At 42.6% G+C, this 22815-nt stretch overlaps 1 protein-coding gene across 2 annotated transcripts in view; it reads right to left on the bottom strand.

The window, feature by feature from the left end:
- Positions 1 to 2884: 2884 nt before the first annotated feature.
- cdk19 (cyclin-dependent kinase 19) overlaps positions 2885 to 22815 on the bottom strand; it is a 49818-nt gene continuing 29887 nt past the window's right edge. The window contains exons 5-14 of one of the 2 annotated variants that reach the window (XM_017450337.3): positions 19427 to 19484; positions 18221 to 18352; positions 17873 to 18016; positions 16539 to 16608; positions 15821 to 15893; positions 15639 to 15736; positions 15389 to 15467; positions 13640 to 13843; positions 12349 to 12522; positions 2885 to 12238 (exon numbers count right to left, since the gene is read on the bottom strand). In XM_017450337.3, the coding sequence (XP_017305826.1) occupies positions 12397 to 12522; positions 13640 to 13843; positions 15389 to 15467; positions 15639 to 15736; positions 15821 to 15893; positions 16539 to 16608; positions 17873 to 18016; positions 18221 to 18352; positions 19427 to 19484 (984 nt within the window). In that variant the 3' untranslated portion in view covers positions 2885 to 12238; positions 12349 to 12396. Of the gene's footprint in view, positions 12523 to 13639; positions 13844 to 15388; positions 15468 to 15638; positions 15737 to 15820; positions 15894 to 16538; positions 16609 to 17872; positions 18017 to 18220; positions 18353 to 19426; positions 19485 to 22815 lie in introns of both variants that reach the window. The other variant, XM_017450329.3, reaches the window with a different exon arrangement.

Raw genomic sequence — 22815 nt, 5'->3', positions numbered from 1 at the left:
CAGTTTCATGCGAAGCACTTTCCGATGCTGGAACCAAAACGGAACATACTTTATAAGTAAAATTATTACACACCAGGAGTTAATATAATTCGACTGTCATCTGTGGGTAATATAAATATATTACTCCTGAAATCTGTCCGTTCGTGTGAGTACGTCGTGTGCTTTTTTGTTATTTATCACATTCTTCATCGTTTATAATCATAGTTTTTAAACCCTGTCTTTTTAAAGTCTCCCTTTATTTCTTTGTTACCTTTACACTACACCGTACTCGCTCCAGGTTCCTATCCATCTACGTGATGTTAGCTAGTAGACAGCTAATAGGATCTGACCTGTGAGGATTTCACTTTAAGCAATATTCATTGATGTTTTCTGCTAATGCTATTCATTTAAGCTCATTTCTGAGGTAACTTTTTAAAGTCTGCAATCATAGTTAGATATTTAACAAGCCCGACAGGATATTTCAGAAAACAAGACATGTTTAAACCCTGCTGAAACATCAGCTGAAAGCAGCCAGCTAGCTAAAATGAGCTAACCTGAGGTAACTTTTTAAAGCTACAGTTCTAAATGTCTGCGATCCTTACCGCTAATGCTAGTTCGGTGGCTAACATAAACAAATCTGACAGGAAATTTCATAAAATGTCTTACTTACGAGACCTCTTATCCATTTATTGTTGCATTTAACGGTATAACTTGCGTTATAGTGGCTATAAAGAGTCGCCCCCTCGTCTCTCGCTCTTGGAAGTTAATAAGGCAAATGAAAATTCCAGCTTGTCATGTTACCGAGAAAGCGTACTATACTAAAGCATATCTGTTACTATGGAAACGATGACGATGTTAGAACGAGCGCATTACAGTTACATTTATACAGAGCTTTTCTAGACACTCTAGGCGCTTTACACGGTGTGTATGGTGTGTGTGGGGGGATCTCCTCAACCACCACCAGTGTCTAGAATCCACCTGGATGGAGCAACGGGAGCCATAGTGCGCCAGAACGCCCACCACACACCAGCTATTGGTGGAGAGGAGAGTAGCCAATTCAGGGATGGAGATTGTAAGGGGTTATACTCCTACTCTTTACGAGAAATGTCCTGGGATTTTTCATGACCACAGAGAGTCAGGACCTCGGTTTTAACGTCTCATCCGAAAGACGGTGCTGTTTTTACAGTATAGTGTCCCTGTCCCACAGACCACAGGGTCAGTGCCCCCTGCTGGCCTCACTAATACCACTTCCAGCAGCGACCTTAGTTTTCCCCAGGAGGTTTCCCATCCAGGTACTGGCCAGGATTCAATGAGACACCAGATGAGAACTACACGTCGATATGGCTCTGACAATTAACATAAACCTGTGATTTGGAGCTGCGCTACTGTCAGAGCTGCCGTTATAGAAAATGAATCAACGCCTTCGGACCAATCAGAATCCAGAATTCAGCAGCGCTGTGGAAGTTATCGCTGTAGCAAGACGTATATGATAATTAGCATGCTAGTTAAAAGTCATAGTTTAGAATCAAAGTTTAAATCACAAATATTTGTGAGGAAAGTGTGTGAGTGTGTTTGAGTACTGGTGTACTGTGTTACCTAATGATGCAGGAGAGTCACTGTGTCTAACAATCAGGTCTTGCTGACATTTAAAAAACACACACACACACACACACACACACACACTGAGAAGGGATCTGACGACCCACTGGTCCGTATCGCGAATAGAGAACATGATCAGTGACACCCTGTGGCAGAAAGAGAAACTGTAATTACAGTAAAAGAGAAGACATGAGGATGATATTAAGTTTTTTTTGTTGTTGTTGTTGTTTTTTTGTTTTTTTTTACAAATAAAATGCTTTTGCAAACACAAGAAACATCATCATTTTCTATTGTGGACTAACTGATCATGCAAAAACACAAACCTGGGCAGAAGAAGCTAAGTAATCAGGGCTTTGGGTTAGCATGAGCTAACCTGACAGGATTTCTGAGAGGAATATCTGAGAGGACGTCTCATAAAGCTTATGTTAGCTAGCCGGTTAGCATTAGTAGTAAATCATTTAGAAAACCACTTATAACAAATCATTTAATGGAACACAAAAAAACGGTTTAGTTCTGGGGAGCGTGAACACCTGGTGAGCATTCTTTGTTCTTCATTTTCCAGAAATAGAGTTTTTTTTTTTTTTTTTTTTTTAAAAAAAAACCTTGCTGTATTTTTTTTGTAGTTAAAAGAAGGAACACCGTCATCTTGCTCCAAAAAAAATGACTTGAATGCACCCGATGTAATAATTATGACTTCCCAACTTGTAAATACGAACTTCCCGGTAAATTCCCAGGGTCCTATGTTCATTCGCAGTAAAGTATTTAAGCAACTATATATAACAAATATATAATCAAAGATTATGTTAGGCATGTAGATAGCATTAGCAGGGAAGTTTATTAACATTTTATGAACATTACTTCACAGAAAACCTGTTAGCAGGTAAGCAGTAGTTAGCATGCTTATTAACATCTATGAATACTCAATTCTCTAAACATTATCATATGCTGGCCAGCGAGATAGCGTTCGCAGCGAGTTTTACAGACAATTTTGAACATGACTTGAAAAATTCTTCTCGGAAATCCTGCTACACCAGCACGTTAGCTAGCTGGCTAGTGTTAGCAGGGAAGTTTATAAACATTTATGAGCATTACTGAGATTTTCCTCTCAGAAATTCTGTCAAGCTAGCTTGAGAAAAGTTTAAAAACGTAAATATGAACATAAATATAAATACGACCGAAAATTCTTCTCAGAAATCCTGTCAGGTTAGCTCACGTTAGTTAGCTAGCTGCCTAGCGTTAGCAGTAACGTATTTACAGGACCACATATGAAAAATCCTGTCCTGTGATCCCACTTGAACAGACACTGTGAAGCAAAAAAGAGATTTTTATTACAATAGAGGATATAAAATAAATATACATGACATTTTTCTCCTTTAACAGTCTTTTGTACAGTGAAATAAAAGACGACGAAGCTACTAGCGGCAGGAGTACAAATCAATTTATTCTTTTTTCCTGCACTGTGCTATTGCCTTAACTACTTCAGGACGAAATGTACGTGTCTGTTGTGTGTGTTAAAACAGTGTGTGTGTGTGTGTGTGTGTGTGTGTGTGTGTGTGTGTGGTTACACAACAATTACACACGCATTAAAACTGTATCAAGACAACGTCTGTGCACATATCAATTAGCACCCGTAACTAAATTAAGTCTAAAACACTGCAGAAAAACAGTTAACATGGAATTATATTGAAATGCATCATGAATTTAAACATTTTCATGGTGTCTTTTAAAAAAAAAAACAAAAAAAAAATTGTAAGATCCAAGTGGATTAGTCATCCAATCAGGATTCAGAATTTCCTGCCGGCGTGTATGCGGATTGTCTCGGTTGATATAGTTACGTCACATTCAGGCCCTGATTTACGCTTCGCGTACGTTCGCTTTAACGAATACGCAATCGGAAAGGGCGGGGCCTTATAATGCAAACGTGTTAATTTAGCATTCAAGAACTGATTTAAATTATTTATTTTTTTAATCACTCGAACGGTGGTTGCGTGCGCACTTTAATAGCAGGTATTAATTTCGTTTTCGAGCCGTTTCAGGTTTTACTAATGAGAAGGTTTAACTAGATTGTGTCGCACTATATCGAATTGATCAGATGTTTACTAAAATTACGTCTTAATAATTTAATATTCACGTCGAATATTTACGTCAGGTTCACACCTCCGATGCGGACAGGATTTACAATCATTCCAACCGTTTACGATAATCCGTTTCCAAAGATTGACAATCAATTCAGACCCGTGAGTGCTACTTCACACGTGAGGTAATTCACACAGGATCTGTATACGGGATGTTGGTAAATCGGTGCGTTTTCAGGCAACGGTTCCGTCCCGACATTCACGTCCTCCCTTTCGGCGTGCCCTCTTGACTACAGAGATGTTGGTTAGATCAGCTAGATCAGCTAGCGTTAAGCTAACCGGTGTACGCTACATGCTGTAGGTCTCACCGATTCTTAGTTAGATCATAATTTCTCGTCGAAGTGCGTGTTTAATGCTACCTTCGTATGGTATTGTACGTACTCATTTCCAACGTACACGTTGCACGTGAACTCCCTTTCAAGTCGTAAGCTTCGGAAACAATTTTCAGACTTGTAAATAAAAATTTCTAGCTTCGGTTTCAGGGGAAAATGACAGAAAAGTGTTCTACTTAGGTAAAACCGAGGGTCTTAAAATCGCGATTAAATGTGGATGTAGCAACATAGTTTTACCTGACTGAAAGTTACGATGTTTTTTTTTTTTGTTTTGTTTTTTTACGATGTTACTTACGTTTGTTTTTTTTTTGTCTTTAACATGGTCTCGCTCTGGCAAATTTGTAACGATCCGTACGGCTCGATTCGTACGAAAGAAAATAGGAAAGTTATGCTTAGGGACTTCAAGCCGTTAATCTGGTTAGAGTTTGGAAATGGGATCAAATTTCATGAGATTGAAGTTTTTATTTCCCTTATGAGTAATTTTATTATAAGACTAACAGATAAAATGTCCTTGAGTATGGACGGTTGGTTGTGGTGTATTATAAATACAAATTCGAGTGGATTTAATTGGATATAAAATGGTTAATAAATAAAGTGGAAACCCACAGAAATGTGACTGAATGGATTTGTAGATTGTGGATAAATAATAATAATAATAATAATAATAATAATAATAATAATAATAATAATAATAATTTTGTGCTATGATCTCAGATTTCTAGCTTTAAGGATAAAAATAAAAATGGAGTAAGAGTATTAAGTTTCAATACAGTCAAGTGAAGGTCCGATTCTATCAAATTTAAATTAATTATACTAACAAAAGTGCAGAAAAGAAGTCTTCATTTTTTAATATGTTAAAGCCTGAGACACTTTCTTATGTCTGTAAGTCTCCAAGGTCGCATCTGTTGGATGAATTTAGCATGTTTTATTTTGTTTGTTTATTTATTTTAATAATAATAATAATAATAATAATAATAATAATAATAATAATAGGAGGAATTTAGGAAGACACCAAAAGAGATCACCTAACATTAACAGTGGACTTCAAGGTAAGCGTGTATTTAAGTAAGTAAAACAGGAGCGTAAGAATCATTCCTGTGAAATCAGAGTTTAAACCGGAGATCCGTGCGATTAAATTGGGACAGAACAGAACCGGACCGAACCGCCGGGCGCTCTGTCGGGACGCAAACGTGCTGACCGTGATGTTTTAAGTGCTGTGGGTTTTTTTTTAAATTAAAACTGTACTTAAAAACGACAGATACATGCATCCTCCGGACCCCCCCACCCCACCCCCCACCCCGCAAAAAAAAAGGCCTGTAGGCTCCGCTCGCTTATTTGCATACAACATTCAGAGGCTTTATATTTCTACGCATTTACAATAAGAACTCTGTAAAAGAGCGCTGCCTAGCTTTTATATAACTGCCATATCTTTAGTGCCTAAACAAGACAATAAAAAACATTAAATACTTCTTCTTTTTTTTTCAGTTGCCACTAAATAGCTAAATAGCTTAGCAATAACAGTGCATTAAAAGACAATTATCATAGAGTTATGTTTCAGTGAAGAATTCTTATGTACAGTTAAAATTCACACAAAACAGGACATTGTTGAAAAATAAAATCAAATAATAATAATAATAATAATAATAATAAAAAGACGTTAATGTTAGCAGGACCACACGGCGAACCTCTCAGAATTCCACACAGTGAGAGTTTTACTAAACGCGTCCCGCTCCGTAGGTTATTAAACGCGTGTGCAGAATAAAACATGACATCAAATTTAAAACAAAAAACAAAAAACAAAAAAAAAACAATATCATACACACAAAAAGGACAATATAAAAATCTCCAAAAAGGCAAAAGGAAAGAGTGTGTTCTGAATGCCGTGTGAAGAAAAAAAGAAAAGAAGAAAAAAAAGGCACTGTTAACACGCTGAAATGTTTTAGCTGAAAGAAATAATCGCACACTTACAGTATTAGTGAACACTTCTAAGCTCGACAGGCACGGAGTCCCTTTAAAAACTACAAACCCCACCCGCGCGGCTCCTTCGGCTTCGTAAAACCCCGACCTACGAGGACTGGTGCCTTCTGGGAAATGGAGTTCAGTGCATAAATAATCACCACGCCTACTAAATCAGTGCCTATGTACAACTCTGTATATAAAGGCTTTTGGCGAGCAGATATACCTTCAGACTACGTTAGAGAGGAAAATAAAAGACCTATACAAAGGACCTGAAAACACTGATCTCGTTTAGTAAAACCGAAAAAAAAAAAAAACAGTTCTCGGACCTCAGCTTCAGGCCTGAGACGTATCTAAACATCGATATATATATTTATATATCTATATATATCTATATATCTATTCGTATATACACGTGTGACAATAATAAATACGGTTGTGTAGAATTAATATACGTGCCATTTTTTTTTACAATCGATCGTAATATGTTATAACAATACAGCATACAGTACAAAAAAGAAAGAAGAAAAAACCTCAATGACTTCATGTCAGAATTTTCAGTTTGCAGTTTAGATTACAAATCCCGTTTTTTTGTTTAAAAAATCATAATAATTGATTCCGATAGTAAGAAAGACGGTGATCTTCGCTGCTGTGGTTTGAATTGAGGCTCCGGCACAAGCGGAAGCTTTTCAGGTAGGGTTTATTTGTTTCGTTTTCGTTTGCGTTTTTGCTTGCATAGGAAAAGCGTGAAGGCTTAGTGTCCCACACGGACAAGACACGGCGACAGAACGACACTACACCGATCACCTCGCTTTCGTTTTTTTACAGAAAGAGACGCCGAACTGGCGCTCTACGCGTCTCAGGACGAAGAGGAGAAAACACCGTGAGCGCTGTAGAGAAGAAGGTCGGGGGTTCGGGCTGGACTGCTGGTCAGTGTTCGTTTGGTTTGGTTTGGTTTTGATATGAACGGAAACGAAAAGGATTCAGAGGGGGAAAAAATACGACAAGTGAACGGGAGCCATCTCAGGCGTCCGTTTTGTGGTATTTGAAGTTATTTCCCGTCAAGAGTAATCGTACGTGATCGTTATCTTATAAATGACCGTGCGACTGTAACCGCACGCCGTGTTTTGCAGTCGCAATTCATGCACTTGCATGCGGAATACACAAAAGCGCTGCTTAAAAAGGACGAACGCGACTCAAGGCTTTTGACTTAGACGTCGCTGTTCGTGACTATACCGAGGGGCGGAGCCTCGCTGAGCAGGCGGGCGGAGCCGAAACGAGTCGGTATCGTCTAGATTTTACGTGAAGTCTATCAACGCTGCTTTTTTTTTTTTTTTTTTGACGTTCAATTGCTTTTGACAGGAAAGTAACGTTGCAGCCATTCCGGAGCTAGTCAATAACCCGTGTTAAAGAAGCATTTTCACTCAAAATATGCTAACACGCATCTTAGCGAATGAGCTAGTTAAGCCGCCGGTGTGTCAAATACATTTCTTTAAATATAAATATAAACCAAGGTAGTATGAGACACACCCGCTGTCTCTGATTGGTTCAAATATCACATGACTGTTCCACTGCCGCTATTGCGCCATTGTCCGTTAATTAACCGTCGGTTGACGTCAGGATGCCTGTTCTACACCCACGGCCACCTTTTATTGAGTAAACACTCTCTGTAAAAAGTTTACATGAGGAGTTCTTTGATATGGGTGCGTCTCGGTCATCTCCCTAGGTGGGGAATCGGTATATATATCATCTACACGAGTTGGTAAGGACCTTGGCTCGCTACACACCGGGACGCAATTTACGTCGACGTGGCTACGTACTCGCGGTGTAAGACGTCACCACCGGCGTCTATCGACGACGGGCAGAGCCGAAATATTTCTGACGTTATACGTCGTATAAGTTTGCTCGCCTAATCACACGCCTCTTTGTCATGGTACTTCCAGCAGGATCGTAGGCGAGCTAGTGGATATGTTAAACTCATTAAACACTTAAGAGTCGTCAGACTCGAACAAACCGTATATATGACGTCGGATGAATAAAAAAAAGCTCCGGATGTAAGTAATCGTTTGAGAGATACAACGACGATGACAAGCTACTTACGTTTGTAGCTCGTGGAAGTTGGCCAAGAGAGAGGCTTCGGGAAATATGACGTCGTTATTTCCGGTAAGGAAACATAGAGAGCCTCGGCGCTCCCTGGTTTTTGCGGTGCACTGTGGGATTTTCTTTTAGGGAGCGAACATTCCGGTGCACTGGATGGATTTTGTGATCGAGACAGAACTTAAAACGGCCGAGTCCCTGATCGGCGCCCTGACTACTGAACTAGGGAGCTGATTGAGACGCGCCCTATGTGCGCTGATTGAGACGCGCACTATGTGCGCCTTTTTCAGAAAATCTGGAAAGGAAGTCGAACCCTTCGGTTGTCCTTCTGGGGGAACACTTAAGTGTTTCTCTTAAAGGTGACTCCAATGATCCATATAAATCTTTGTAATGGTTCTTCGGTTGTCCCACAGGAGGAACCTTAAAAAAAATCCATTCTTGGAGTATATCCTAATCAGAAATGGTCCTGATCAGGATACAGGCCCCGTTTTTTGTAAGAAAACTTGAAGAACTTTATTTTTTTTTCCGAGAATGTCCTTACAACCGTGTTTGGCAGTAGTTATTTTTCGCTTGTCCGAAATATACATTCTTATATGTTTCGACCTTCGTGGGTTCTTCAGTTGTCCCACTGCAGGAACCCATACCTAAACGGTTTTTCCCTATTACAAAGGGTTCCAATTTTTTGGAACAACCACTAAAGAACCATTTTCTTCTAAAAGTCTGTTTACAACTGTGTTTAAAGGTGGTTTATTTTCATTTGTTTCAAATATACAGCCGAAGATTTTGAACGCTTAAGGTTTTTTTTTTTTTTCCGGTTGTTCCTCGAGATGAACTTTTAACAAATGTCCGTAGAACACGATCAGAAAGGGTTTGAAGTACAACGTTGGGGTTTTGTTTTGTTTTTTTAATGGAAGAACCATTAAAGAACTCTTTTTTTCATCGAGTATACAGTTGGCTTTAGCAATAACGTGTGCCCGCTAGCGTTGTTAGCATATTTGAGTGAAGTTCTTCTTTAAATATCGCGACTGTAAACTCATGTTAGTTGAAATGAACACGTCCTCTCAGGTCATCTGAAATCAACCTGAAGGGAGATCAGTGCCTTTTGCTCAGTTTAGCAAGTCTCAGGCCAGCTACGTGCGCTAGCGTCTCCCGAGTCTACTTCACAGCCATTCCTGATGTCCATTAGTACATTAGTGCAGAAGTGCCATATAGTCGACAGCTCTGAGAGTCGTGCAGTTCTCTCAACCCCCAGTAAGGTGTCAGTGTTTCCAACATTTTCAGTGCACTTATCAGGTCTGGCCTGTTTCTTCTCGACTCCTGGCTGAGGTCAGGACTTGGCGAACAGGGGAAACAGAACCTGGAATAACGTTAAAGGGAACACTTTTAGCTCCCCTTTCCCCTATCTTGAAGGACCTGGAGTGTTGTTTGTTTGTTTGTTTGTTTGTTTTTACAGCGCTGCCTCAAATGCCTGTCTGCACACGGAGTGGTGAGGAACAAACTAATCTACGCAAACTTCAAAGCCAACAATAAAAATAGCAAAGATCCAAAATTATAAAATATCAAACAGGAGGTAACAGTCACTGGAGCTGCCTCAGACATTGTAACAAAAACATAAGACACACGTTTGTACGTACAGTTTCTCTCATACACACAGGGTCGATACACGCGATTATATCTTATGGCCAAAGAAATAACAATCGGACGTATTCGCCAGACAGTAAAAAGGAATTTTCTCCTTTTGTTTTTGCTTCGATTTCCTGACAAACCAAGCTGTCGTTGATATTCGGCCGTTCGTCGTCGGGAATGAAATGTGTCTCGACGAAGGACTCGTAAAAGTAAAGGGCTTCCTCTGCGGTGTTAAGATATCAGAAGTAAATATTTACAAAAGGACAAAAAACTAGAAGGTCAAAGCCTCCGGGTCTGTAGCTGAAAAGTCGTAAAAGGCGCTCTGAACATCCACGAAGACAAATCACGGCTGTGATAAGGGCCAGTCGCCAGTCCTCTATCTTCAAAGTTCTTTTTTCTTCGGTGTCTGTAATGTGCATGTGGTGTTATATATGCACAGGATGGACAGGAAGGGGAAAAATAGAGAGTGATACAAACAGACGGAGAGATAGAGGAGGGAAGGGATATTTGGTTTGAATTAGCCTCCATATTGCAGGTGTGATGATGGACCAGAGCAGAATCAGTCGCTTACACATCGATTCCAGGTTCTGGCAGGTTCTCTGCGGACACTTTGGGTCCTAATGGCAGGTTCTGTTTAGGCCCTCGTATTGTCCCAGAGGGCAGGTTACAGGCAGAAAAAAAAAAAAATGTGGAGGACTGGAACTGTAGCAGGTTTTGTAGGTTGGTGGATTGGAAACTGCAGGTTTAGAGGATTTATTCTCTACTAAGAAGGTTTTGCAGAAGTATGGATACAGAAGGATCTGAGAATTGACAGGAACACTGAGAGTTTTGAGGACTGGTTCCGTAGAGATACTGAAGGGTTTGACTGCCTGTAGATGGAAACTAAAGGTTCTACCTAAAAAAAATAAACGTTTGAAGAATTCCAGTTTAGACAGTAGTGTTATTAAAATGAAAACACCAGGATTTGGATCACTGATGTTGTATGAATACTGCAGGTTCTAGGACTACATGGTGAGGCGATCTGGCTCCAATGATTTTGAGAACCATTCTATTAGTGATGGTTTTTTAAGGACACTGAAGGTATTGATGACTGGTTCTAGATGGCAGCCGAGGGTTCTGGGGAATGGTTCATGATGAAACCCTAAGGAATTAATCCATAATAACACTCAGGATTTTGAAGACTGGTTCAAAACAAGGGGTCTGAGGACTGGTTCAGGAAGGAAACTGAGGGATCTGGACGATGGATCTGGTTGAAAACAAATGTTCTGAGGACTAGGTCTAGATGGAAACGGTTCGGGGGATCGGTTCTGGATGGAAACCCAAGAGTAGACCCACAATAACATTAAGGGTTCTGAGGACTGGTTCTGGGTGAAAACCGAGGGGTTGGGGAGTGATTCTTGATAGAAACCGAGGATCTTAGGGACTGATTCTTGATAGAAACCTAGGGAGTTTGAGGACTGATTCTTGGTAGAAACCCAGGGGGTTTGGGGACTGATTCTTGATAGAAACCCAGGGGGTTTGAGGACTGATTCTTGGTAGAAACCCAGGGGGTTTGGGGACTGATTCTTGGTGGAAACCCAGGGGGTTTGAGGACTGATTCTTGGTAGAAACCCAGGGGGTTTGGGGACTGATTCTTGGTGGAAACCCAGGGGTTTGGGGACTGATTCTTGATAGAAACCCAGGGGTTTGGGGACTGATTCTTGGTGGAAACCCAGCAGCTTGGGGACTGATTTTTGAATACAACTGAAGGGTGCACCCTTGATGACACCAAGAATTCAGAGGATTGGTTATGGATAGAAACCAAGGGGCCTGGGGGCTTGGTCTGGGGGGAAACCAAGGTGTCTGGGGACTGGTTCTGGTTCTTGAGGGAGTGCTCATGGTTTAGATGATTGACTCTAAATATACACTCTAGGTTTGATGGATTATAGGGACTTGATTTGCATAAAAACGTCATGATTGACAATTGGGTCCATAAAGATTCACATCACTGAACCCATAACAACACCGTGGGTTTTGTTAGGACTGGTTTTGTATACTTCAGAGTTTTTATGTATTTACGCTGAAGATTTAAATAACTGTTTTGGTGTGGACACTGAAGGTTGTACATCTATATGGACATTGTGGGGTTTTAGGAACTGGTATTGTGGCTCTGTGGTTAAGGTTCTGAAGTAATGCTCGTACGGTTGTCAGTTTGAATCCCAGGATTGCCAAAGTGCCACAGTCAGGCCCTCGAGCAAGGTCCTTCACCCTCAACTGCTCGGCTAAATGCTTGGATTGCATCCTGCCTCGTTGGTAAGTCACTTTGGATAAAAGCCTGTGCCAAATAAATAAATGCAAATACATGAAATATATTTCTGAGTACTGGTTTTAACTAAGGGTTAGGACGCTGGTGTTGCTTCTCCTCACAGGGTTCATCTGAGCTCCAAGTCTCCTGGGAGGAGTAGCTGAGCATGGGAGGTTCTGCTTCATAAAAGTCATCTTATCTGCTGGTATCGGCAGCGTACGCATCTCGAGCTGAAAGCGCAGAAGTGTAAAGGAAGTGAGAATGAGAAGGGAGCGGTACAGGTGGGAAGGCAGCGAGAAGGAAGTCTCCACGAGTGTATATATAAAAATGGCAGCGAGACCTGCGTTTGTGTTCATGGATTAGCGCGAGCCGTCAGTGTTTCCACGCCTTAGTAGCGGTGAGACTGATGAGAGTACTGGGAGCTTTGCTGAGATGTGGACGAATATCCCATAGTGCTTTGAGACTGGGTGGTGCCTTGGACGTTGCTTTGGTAACCGAGGCGCGAACTGGAGTGCTGAAACAAACGGACAGAGAGAGAAGGGTTAATGATCATCGTCAAGCTGTCTGAAGGGGGGGACAAAAAAACCTATTTATCTCCTGGAATGTCTCTCAAAAGGGTGTTATAAAAAAACAGCAATTCAACGTGGCAAAACGGAAGAAACTGAATTTTTTTTTCTTCTAAAAGCAACAACTAGTGTCTCTCTCTCTCTCTCTCTTTGAACAATGCTATGCTTAGACAAGTAGATAAGGCATAAGTGTAGCAGATCACACTCCCATGCTGTTAAGGGTTATCAGTTAAAGTCTAAACACGCGCACACACACACACACACACGCTCGGGGCAAAGTCCATGGCGTAGGACGTCACAGTCATTCCAGTACTGATCCGTTTGGGACACGTGCAACCGGCAGATCATTTACTAATCTGTTTATTTACTACAGAACAAAAAGGCTTTTGTAAATATTACGCAAAATCCTTATACGATTAGCTAAAGCGACTCATATTCTCTCTCTCTCTCGCTCTCTCAGACACACACACATACACGTTTTCGAAATAATAAGCACATGAACGTGACCCGGCGCTCGCGCCGATCAAACTTTCCTTCGAAAAAAGGAGAGAAAAGAAGCAAGAAGGTATGGCTAGTGAATCCTATTGCCGGTTTCAGAATACCGGAGTTACGGGAAGAACGTGTTCCTGAGAAGAAATCTCTTGCTAAGCAACGATGCAAGAAGAGATAACAGCGTGCATCACCGTTTATCTCCCACGCTAACATCAGACGTGGGTGGCTAAATTACTGTAGACCTTGCTGTAGGAATGCTCCTGTTCCTCATGACGCAGCTAGCAAAGGCTCCCTGCCGTGACCTTCTCCCGACAGACGTCTCTGTCACGTTATGTTCACGTATTTACCAAACGTCCGACGTCTAGCATACTTACCGTACGTCTTGCCGATTCTTTTTACGCATTTCACAGGTACTGGGGGCGAGCTTCCTGGAAGTTTGAAAATCCGTGACTTTTTGAATTGACCACAGACAAGTAGGGACGCCTGCATGTCCTGGATGGTTGGACGGTAGACCGTGTTCAATTTCTGAGTCTCGCGGGCCAAGAAAACACACACACACACACACACACACACCTGGTAGTCTGTCTGGAGCACGTTGGCCCCGGTGGTGCGGCTCTTCTTGTTGGGGGGCCCCTGCTCCTGGCCTGCGTGCTGCATGGCGGGTCCCGTGGTCCCCCCCGACGTGCCGTTGGTCTGAGCCGAGCTCTGCTGCGAGGGAGCCTGTTGCGCCTGCGTTTGCGTCTGCGCCTGCGTCTGCTGGTGCTGTTGCGTCTGGTTCTACGTAAACACACACACACACGCACACGCAATCCCGGAGTCGTAATTCCTGGAAAAATAGCTGAAATATTATACGCACACTCATTCTTTATTTAAAAAATTTTTTCCCCCACATTTTAATATGAATAATAAAGTCATCATAACTCTGGAGCAACACAAATGGAACTATGGGAATTATGTCGTGATAAAAAAAATAATCAAAATAATTTCATATTTTAGCGTCTTTAAAGTAGACACGCCTAGAAGTTTCCGGAAATGTATTCTTGGCGTTTTCTCGAGCGATTTCTTGAGGAATTTCCCCGAGATGCTTTTTAAACGGTAGTAAAGGCGTTCCCGCCGACGCCGGACTCTTACCCGCTGCTTCCCGAATATTTCCCCGTTTAAATAAAAGATTTTTTTGTAAATAAAATGTCCGTTCTCGAATAAGAGAAATGAATACGTCGGCACGATTATATTACTGCGCTCGTGGTGTCATGCGCTCGTGGCGTGTGTGTGTGTGTGTGTGTGTGTGGTCACGGAGGTCGGTGTCAGGTGTTGAAATATCGCCTTTGCTTAAAGCACCAGGGGGATTTTTAGATCTGTCAGAAGTACACGTATTGCTAATCCTCTACTTCACTAATCACACTCATGCTGACACGGAGTACGCCACGTCACATGTTTGTGCTGTCTGATGGCCAGGTGGCTCGTTCCTACTGTGTGTGTGTGTGTGTGTGTGTGTGTGTGTGCCATGTGATGTTCCGTTTGCCAAAACTGATAATCCTTATGACACAAATTACCCAAGACTCCAGTTTCACCCTCATTTTCTAACGTGGCATTCACGGAAATCTAATTATTCCTGTTTTAAATAAATAAATAAACAAATTAAAAAAGTTCGTATCGTACGTTTCGCTCCTCGTGTGAATTTACAAACAATCACCGATAAGATTTTACACACGGATTGTCGCCATTTTTATTTGTCCCAATTTCGCCGAACGACCGCGGTTCCGTGCGGATCATTCGAAAGCACGCGATCGGCAACGGAATCCAGAAATGAAGACAGATCCGGTAAGACTAGCCGTTCAAATCGGAACAAAAGTAATGGCGCCCTATGACCCGAGGACGCGGTTTCCGTGTTCTTACGGTGGCTGACGGACGCGCCGCGATGGCTGAGCCGCGTTACTGGTAGATTTGGCGCACGCCGCGCTCATGAGTCACCGTTTAGTCGCCGTTCACGCCCGTAACGACGTTCCGTCGGCGTGGCTCGATGCGACTCGGCTGTACTGCGACCGCGTCGATCGACACGCGCACCGGTGCGCAGAACGTCGGTCTTAACGAAAGCTGGCTGGAATTTTCCATTTGCGTTTTGGTATGAAAGTATAAAAACCTCTTTGCGTAAGTATGCACGCCCTTTCGTAATGGGTCGTGTGACCCGATCGCATTCAGAGTTCATGCTCAGAAAGAATCATCGCACACCCCAAACAAACCTCACGTCACGAAACCTTCTTTTTTTCAACTTTAACGTCGTGTGTGGACTTTTCCTGTTTTTTCATGCGTGGCAGATTTTACCTTCTCCGTCTTCTCTTCGGGTTCGTCCTCGTTGAGGAACTCGCGTTTGGGGTATGGGATTTGGCATCCTGCAAATACACTGCGACACACACACACACACACACACACACACACACGTGCACACAACAGTGTGTTTTTCGACTAACAGAAGTCTGCAGTGATAAAAAACTGAAAGTCATTGCACGCCAGAACTGTGTGTGTGTGTGTGTGTGTGTGTGTGTGTGTGTTGGGATGCCTCACAGAGCCTTACTCTGATGTAGGTAAGGGGTCCTCCAGGAAATAGGGGTCTTGCAGTGCCTGTTCGGACGTAATCCTCTTGGTGGGGTCCATGGTCAGAAGTTTCTGGAGCTGGATCAGAAATTAAAAGTTAGGATTGTTTTTTTTCGGGAATATTTCGGGAATATTTATCCACGAAGCAGACCAGACGCTCACCAACAAAAAGACCTTGCTGTCCGGTTTTACTTTATGCTTCTCCATGTATTTGATGAGGCTGCTGTTGGCGTACCTGGTGAACACGAGGGCATGAGACGAGAGAACATTTCAATTGCCTTTATTTATTGTAGAACTTTTTAATTGTTTTTTGGGTTTTTTTTGGATGATTATATTTGGCTTTGGTATTTGCCGATTTAAAAAAAAGAAAAAAAAAAAAACTACTTAACTGCCGAATCGAAGGAAAATCGTAATCTTTCTTAAATTTTACGATTGTTTATTGCAAATAGGCGTTACAATAATAAGTGCGCCTCGGTGCAAGCGTTCAGGCGCTTAAGGAGGGTCGGGTTCCACTAGAAAAGAAAAAAAGAAATAGACTCAATTCGCCCTAATTTAGTCTTATCTAATTCGCCCCCTCCGGCTAGTTCTCCTGTTACGTATATTATCGTACTTGCTAAGTTAAACACGCTGAAGGATTTTCTTTCATATGAAGAAAAACTCGAAACATTCTCCGTTTACCGTGACAGAAAATCGAGTCGAGAAAAGAAAACACCAGGGTGAGACTGTATTAAGGGTGGGGGGCGGGGCTTCCGGCGTTCCGGTGCATAGCTCCCGCGAGTGCGCTCAGAGCGAGAAAGTATGTGTAAAGTCATGTAAAAGCGGAGGAACTGACTCAGCAAGGCGCGGGCGGGTTTTTTTTTTGTTGTTTTTTTTCACTCACGTCGTCCTTCTGAAGTCCTTCTGCAGGGTCGGATACTCCGGCATCTTCCGGATGTCTTCCCAGTCTTTGTCTGAAAATATTACACACGTGAATAGGATGCGGTTTACTTAAAGACAGGATTTTCAACAACGTAGGCAGTTTTTTTTACCCCGCCCACCCCTCCCCCCCCACCGCCCACCCCTCCCCACACACACATTGGCACGCCCGTACAGTTTGAAAACTTCTTCTGGCGCGTTGTGGTTAAACACACGCTTGAGGCGATGGAGCGACGATTAAAGACGGGGCCCGATCTCACACGCGTCAAAATAGAGGATTTGGGTTTGATTATCGGTAACGGTGAGACGTTCTCTAAGGAGATGTTCATGTAAGCTCCATTGGAAGGAGTCTCCAGTGTCAGCGCTTTGCTTCAGGACAGGAAAGTTGACGCTTTCTGGTTGCGTTCTTTTTCAATTTTTGGTCTCGTTGACTTCAAGAGGAAGAAAAGGAGGTACAGGCTTCACGAAACAATACTGCCGCAATTACACGACGATTTAAACTGTCCGGCGTGCGTTTACCGTGTGTCGGCACAAATCCTACAACACGGGGGTCGGACTCAAACTGTCAATCATTCTCGACTGACATGTTAATCGGCCATTTTGTACCGTATTCGATTTCCTCTCACGTGAACAAACTCGAATCATTCTCCGTGACGGAAAGCCAGAATCGGGTCGAGACGAGAACACACTGATGCGACGTGTGATGGTGGTGGGAGAGTGGGCGGGGCTTCCGGGGTGTCAGGTGATATCGGTGATAATATATTATTTCCATATCGAAACGTAATTCATTCAGGTTTTTTTTTTTTTTTTTTCCCACACCAACCTTTTATAGAAATACACAACAGGAAGCTGTGTGAGAGTGAGTATACGCCCTGAGTGCGCTCCGAGCACTCAGAAAAGTCGACCACAGCGCGTCCTGACTCAGCAAAGCACGGGCGTTTTTTTCTCAGTGGGATTATGATTATGATATTATCAGGATTGTTATACACTGATTATGCGTTAACGGTACCAGTAGGGCCGGTCACTGTTGGGCCCTTAACCCTCTCTCCTCCAGGGGGCGCTGTATCATGGCTGACCCTGCTCTCTGACCCCAACTTCCGAACATGCTGGGGTACGCGAAGAAAAGGATTTCCCCGTGACCGGCACGCCTCCAAGTCTTTTAATCCATACCTATAACTCTATAATATATACATTTGACCTTTTTTATTTTCCCGTCGGATGTTTCACACGCCGCGCGAGGCGTTTCGGTGCGTTGACGGTCTTATGAGATTGAAGTGCCATTATTAAAGGAACGCAGACCTGCGGGGAAGCCCATGACGCTGAAGATGCGGTCCAGCTGGTCGTGGTGGAACGGGTTGCTGGTTTTGATGTCCTCCTGACGGCAGTGAAATATCGGCTCGGACGTGAGCAGCTCCGCGAAGATGCAGCCGATCGCCCAGATGTCTTAACGCCGGCGCAAATAAACAAACAAACAAACGAATAAAAACGATAAACAACGGCACCACAGAACAATGATGGATCATTCACATGGACACGCAGGAAGTAGGGAGTCACTGATGTTCGTAGGTACGCGTGTATTTCCGACCAGTCGTCTAGCGTAACGTGTGTGTGTGTGTGTGTGTGTGTGTGTGTGTGTGTGAATCTCACCGATTGCTTTGGTGTAGTGTCGAGCTCCCAGAAGCAGTTCAGGCGCCCGATACCAGAATGTAACCACGACCGGATCCAGATCAGCCAAAGGCTTCAGAGGAGAATTGAAGAGTCGAGCAAATCCCATGTCCGCTGCAACACACACACACACACACACGGAAATAAAATACAACACAATTGAAATGTCGTGCGTCAGATAATCAGGTGTGTCGAGAAAGTGTTTTAGTCATCGAAATTTCTGATGACCGTGGTTTACTAAAGACACCCACGTGTACAAGGCGCACGGAAAAGCCGAGCGCATCTGATCCGGCCCTGGAGGTCAAACAGATAAAGAGAGAGAGAAAGAAAGAAAGCATGACGAGAAAAGGGGTCATTGATCGTCTCTTCTTGTTCCTCCGTCACCACATGAGCAGGATTTTTCGAAGAAACCGAAAGTCGACGGATCGCATGACCGTGTAAAGCCTAGCGCGCGCTACGTGATTGTAGCCACGGCTTCCTGGCCGCGGACTTTCTCAGCCATTTTCTCAGGCTGCGATCAGTTCCACAGGGAAGCGTGTTAGATGTTCAGGACGATGAATAGTGTAGTGTGAACCTCTCTGCAACTCGCAGCAAGAACAGCCAATGAGAGCTCAACAGCTCTCACACTGTTTCATTTAGTAAAGTGTGTGTGTGTGTGTGGGGGGGGGGATCGGGTATCACCCGGTCCGAGCCTTGATGTCGGCGTGTCTCGCACCGTTTTTCGCACCGTTTAGGACCAATGAAAAACAGGCCGCTTTGACCTTGAACCGCAAACGCGCGAGGGGTTAAAGAACCGGTTTCGCGTTTCCAGAGCCGCGCCGTACGAGAGCGGCATGGAAACTGACATTCCAGGAGAAACCTGACCCTGCAGCAGAAATAGCTCGCCGGCGTGAGCCGCTGTCATCGCGCTGAAGTGTTCGATACGGACTTACGCAACACCGTTAGACCCGAGCACGTCCGGCGCTATCCCGGTGTCCTATACGCTCGCTGAGAACGACCTCATTCCAACCCCAGCCGAGCTGAGGACATTATCGAGGTCAAAGCGGCCGATCCAATCTTTCCTATCGCTCGGATTTATGATCGGATCCGCCGGTGCGCGCCGGATCTCTCGGCACTCTTTGAGTGATCTAATCATCATGCACTCTATCAATCAATACATTTGACGTACGAAGAGAACACGTGACTTACCGATTTTGACCCTCCCCCGTTCGGGACCCTCCCCCATCACCAGGATATTGGCAGGTTTCTGGAAAGGAAGGAGAAAACGAGAAGGAAAAAAATCAGTCAGGGGTGTCGAGTGTCGTAGCAAGAGGCAGGAAGATGCTGATGCAGCGGAGGCGAAGTCGTGGAGATGTCCTGGCACCCGCCCCGCAGACGCCGGGATGGGTGCTCCCTTACAGAATGATGCGTGACGTCACGAGCGTTAATTCGAGGCAGAGGTCAATCCCGCTGACGCAGGATACAAAGCTAGAGTTTGAAATGCGACACGCGAATCAAACGACATATCGTTTCCTCCGAGCATGGACTTAACGCTAACGTCGCTGTTCTGCAGACGTGATCTGAAAGACTCTCACAGTTAGCACGCATCGCTCTGACCGACAGTGAAGGAGGCACTGCGATGGTTTACACCCGGAGAACGCTCGACTCTGCTACGCTAGCCCACGAACCCTGACAAATTTGACATGCAAATGTCTTCCCAGAAGTCAAAAACCAACCAAAACAACACCCGAGCTGCGCCATTTTCCACAAGTACTGAACATGAGCGTGTACGCTGAACCGCTCAGGCTTTCCCGTGTATAACTTCTGCATGTTGTTATACCACTTATTAAGCTGGAGTGTGAAATAAAAGTTGTGTGTGTGTGTCCTAATTAGTCCTTCTGCAAAGCTGTGTGTTTGTGTGTGTGTGTGTGTGTCTGAGCATCTGAGATTCTGTGAGCTCTTTGCACCCTACCAGAAAGAAAACAGTACGTGTTGCTATGGGAACCACAGCCTTAATGAAATCTGTTCCTCCAAACACAACCTGAGAGCACACACTGTTTAATCTACTCTGTGTGAGTGTGTGTGTGTGTGTGTGTGTGTGTGTGTGTGTTACTACATTATTCGAATAAATCATACACCCTTGATCCTGACCTCTGGCTATGCTCCGCTCCTTTCATACACTCTGGTTTGAACACCTACAGCTGTACACTCATGATGGACGCTCAGCTGATTTACAATCACCAATTTTTCTTTTTAAATGGATAAATAAACAGTGGTCAGAAACTGACACTGATGAAGGGCTTGAGTATTAAAATTTACTTAAACTTTACCTAAATACCTGCCCTTCTGTAGTATTTATTTTTACACTCACTTTACAACTGATTTAACACCTGCCCTTCTGTACTATTCATTTTTACACTCACTTTACAACTGATTTAACACCTGCCCTTCTGTACTATTCATTTTTACACTCACTTTACAACTGATTTAACACCTGCCCTTCTGTACTATTCATTTTTACACTCACTTTACAACTGATTTAACACCTGCCCTTCTGTACTATTCATTTTTACACTCACTTTACAACTGATTTAACACCTGCCCTTCTGTACTATTCATTTTTACACTCACTTTACAACTGATTTAACACCTGCCCTTCTGTACTATTCATTTTTACACTCACTTTACAACTGATTTAACACCTGCCCTTCTGTACTATTCATTTTTACACTCACTTTACAACTGATTTAACACCTGCCCTTCTGTACTATTCATTTTTACACTCACTTTACAACTGATTTAACACCTGCCCTTCTGTACTATTCATTTTTACACTCACTTTACAACTGATTTAACACCTGCCCTTCTGTACTATTCATTTTTACACTCACTTTACAACTGATTTAACACCTGCCCTTCTGCAGTATTCATTTTTACACTCACTTTACAACTGATTTAACACCTGCCCTTCTGCAGTATTTAATTTTACACTCACTTTACAACTGATTTAACACCTGCCCTTCTGTACTATTCATTTTTACACTCACTTTACAACTGATTTAACACCTGCCCTTCTGTAGTATTCATTTTTACACTCACTTTACAACTGATTTAACACCTGCCCTTCTGTACTATTCATTTTTACACTCACTTTACAACTGATTTAACACCTGCCCTTCTGTACTATTCATTTTTACACTCACTTTACAACTGATTTAACACCTGCCCTTCTGTACTATTCATTTTTACACTCACTTTACAACTGATTTAACACCTGCCCTTCTGTAGTATTTCTTTTTACACTCACTTTACAACTGATTTAACACCTGCCCTTCTGTACTATTCATTTTTACACTCACTTTACAACTGATTTAACACCTGCCCTTCTGTAGTATTCATTTTTACACTCACTTTACAACTGATTTAACACCTGCCCTTCTGTACTATTCATTTTTACACTCACTTTACAACTGATTTAACACCTGCCCTTCTGTAGTATTTCTTTTTACACTCACTTTACAACTGATTTAACACCTGCCCTTCTGTACTATTCATTTTTACACTCACTTTACAACTGATTTAACACCTGCCCTTCTGTACTATTCATTTTTACACTCACTTTACAACTGATTTAACACCTGCCCTTCTGCAGTATTCATTTTTACACTCACTTTACAACTGATTTAACACCTGCCCTTCTGCAGTATTTAATTTTACACTCACTTTACAACTGATTTAACACCTGCCCTTCTGTACTATTCATTTTTACACTCACTTTACAACTGATTTAACACCTGCCCTTCTGTAGTATTTATTTTTACACTCACTTTACAACTGATTTAACACCTGCCCTTCTGCAGTATTCATTTTTACACTCACTTTACAACTGATTTAACACCTGCCCTTCTGTACTATTCATTTTTACACTCACTTTACAACTGATTTAACACCTGCCCTTCTGCAGTATTCATTTTTACACTCACTTTACAACTGATTTAACACCTGCCCTTCTGTACTATTCATTTTTACACTCACTTTACAACTGATTTAACACCTGCCCTTCTGCAGTATTCATTTTTACACTCACTTTACAACTGATTTAACACCTGCCCTTCTGTACTATTCATTTTTACACTCACTTTACAACTGATTTAACACCTGCCCTTCTGTACTATTCATTTTTACACTCACTTTACAACTGATTTAACACCTGCCCTTCTGTACTATTCATTTTTACACTCACTTTACAACTGATTTAACACCTGCCCTTCTGCAGTATTTAATTTTACACTCACTTTACAACTGATTTAACACCTGCCCTTCTGTACTATTTAATTTTACACTCACTTTACAACTGATTTAACACCTGCCCTTCTGTACTATTTAATTTTACACTCACTTTACAACTGATTTAACACCTGCCCTTCTGTACTATTCATTTTTACACTCACTTTACAACTGATTTAACACCTGCCCTTCTGCAGTATTCATTCGCACCCTCTACAACTGATCTGAAGTGACTCCGAGACCGTGTTAAATCACGCAATACATGCTACATTTGCATCGTATTTAGCCAATTTAGGTAGGAATGCTGCTAG

This window comes from Ictalurus punctatus, chromosome 2, assembly GCF_001660625.3.
Source record: "Ictalurus punctatus breed USDA103 chromosome 2, Coco_2.0, whole genome shotgun sequence".
Lineage (NCBI taxonomy): Eukaryota > Metazoa > Chordata > Actinopteri > Siluriformes > Ictaluridae > Ictalurus > Ictalurus punctatus.
Note: the sequence above shows the minus strand (reverse complement) of the source record. Positions and strands in the feature narration are given on the sequence as shown.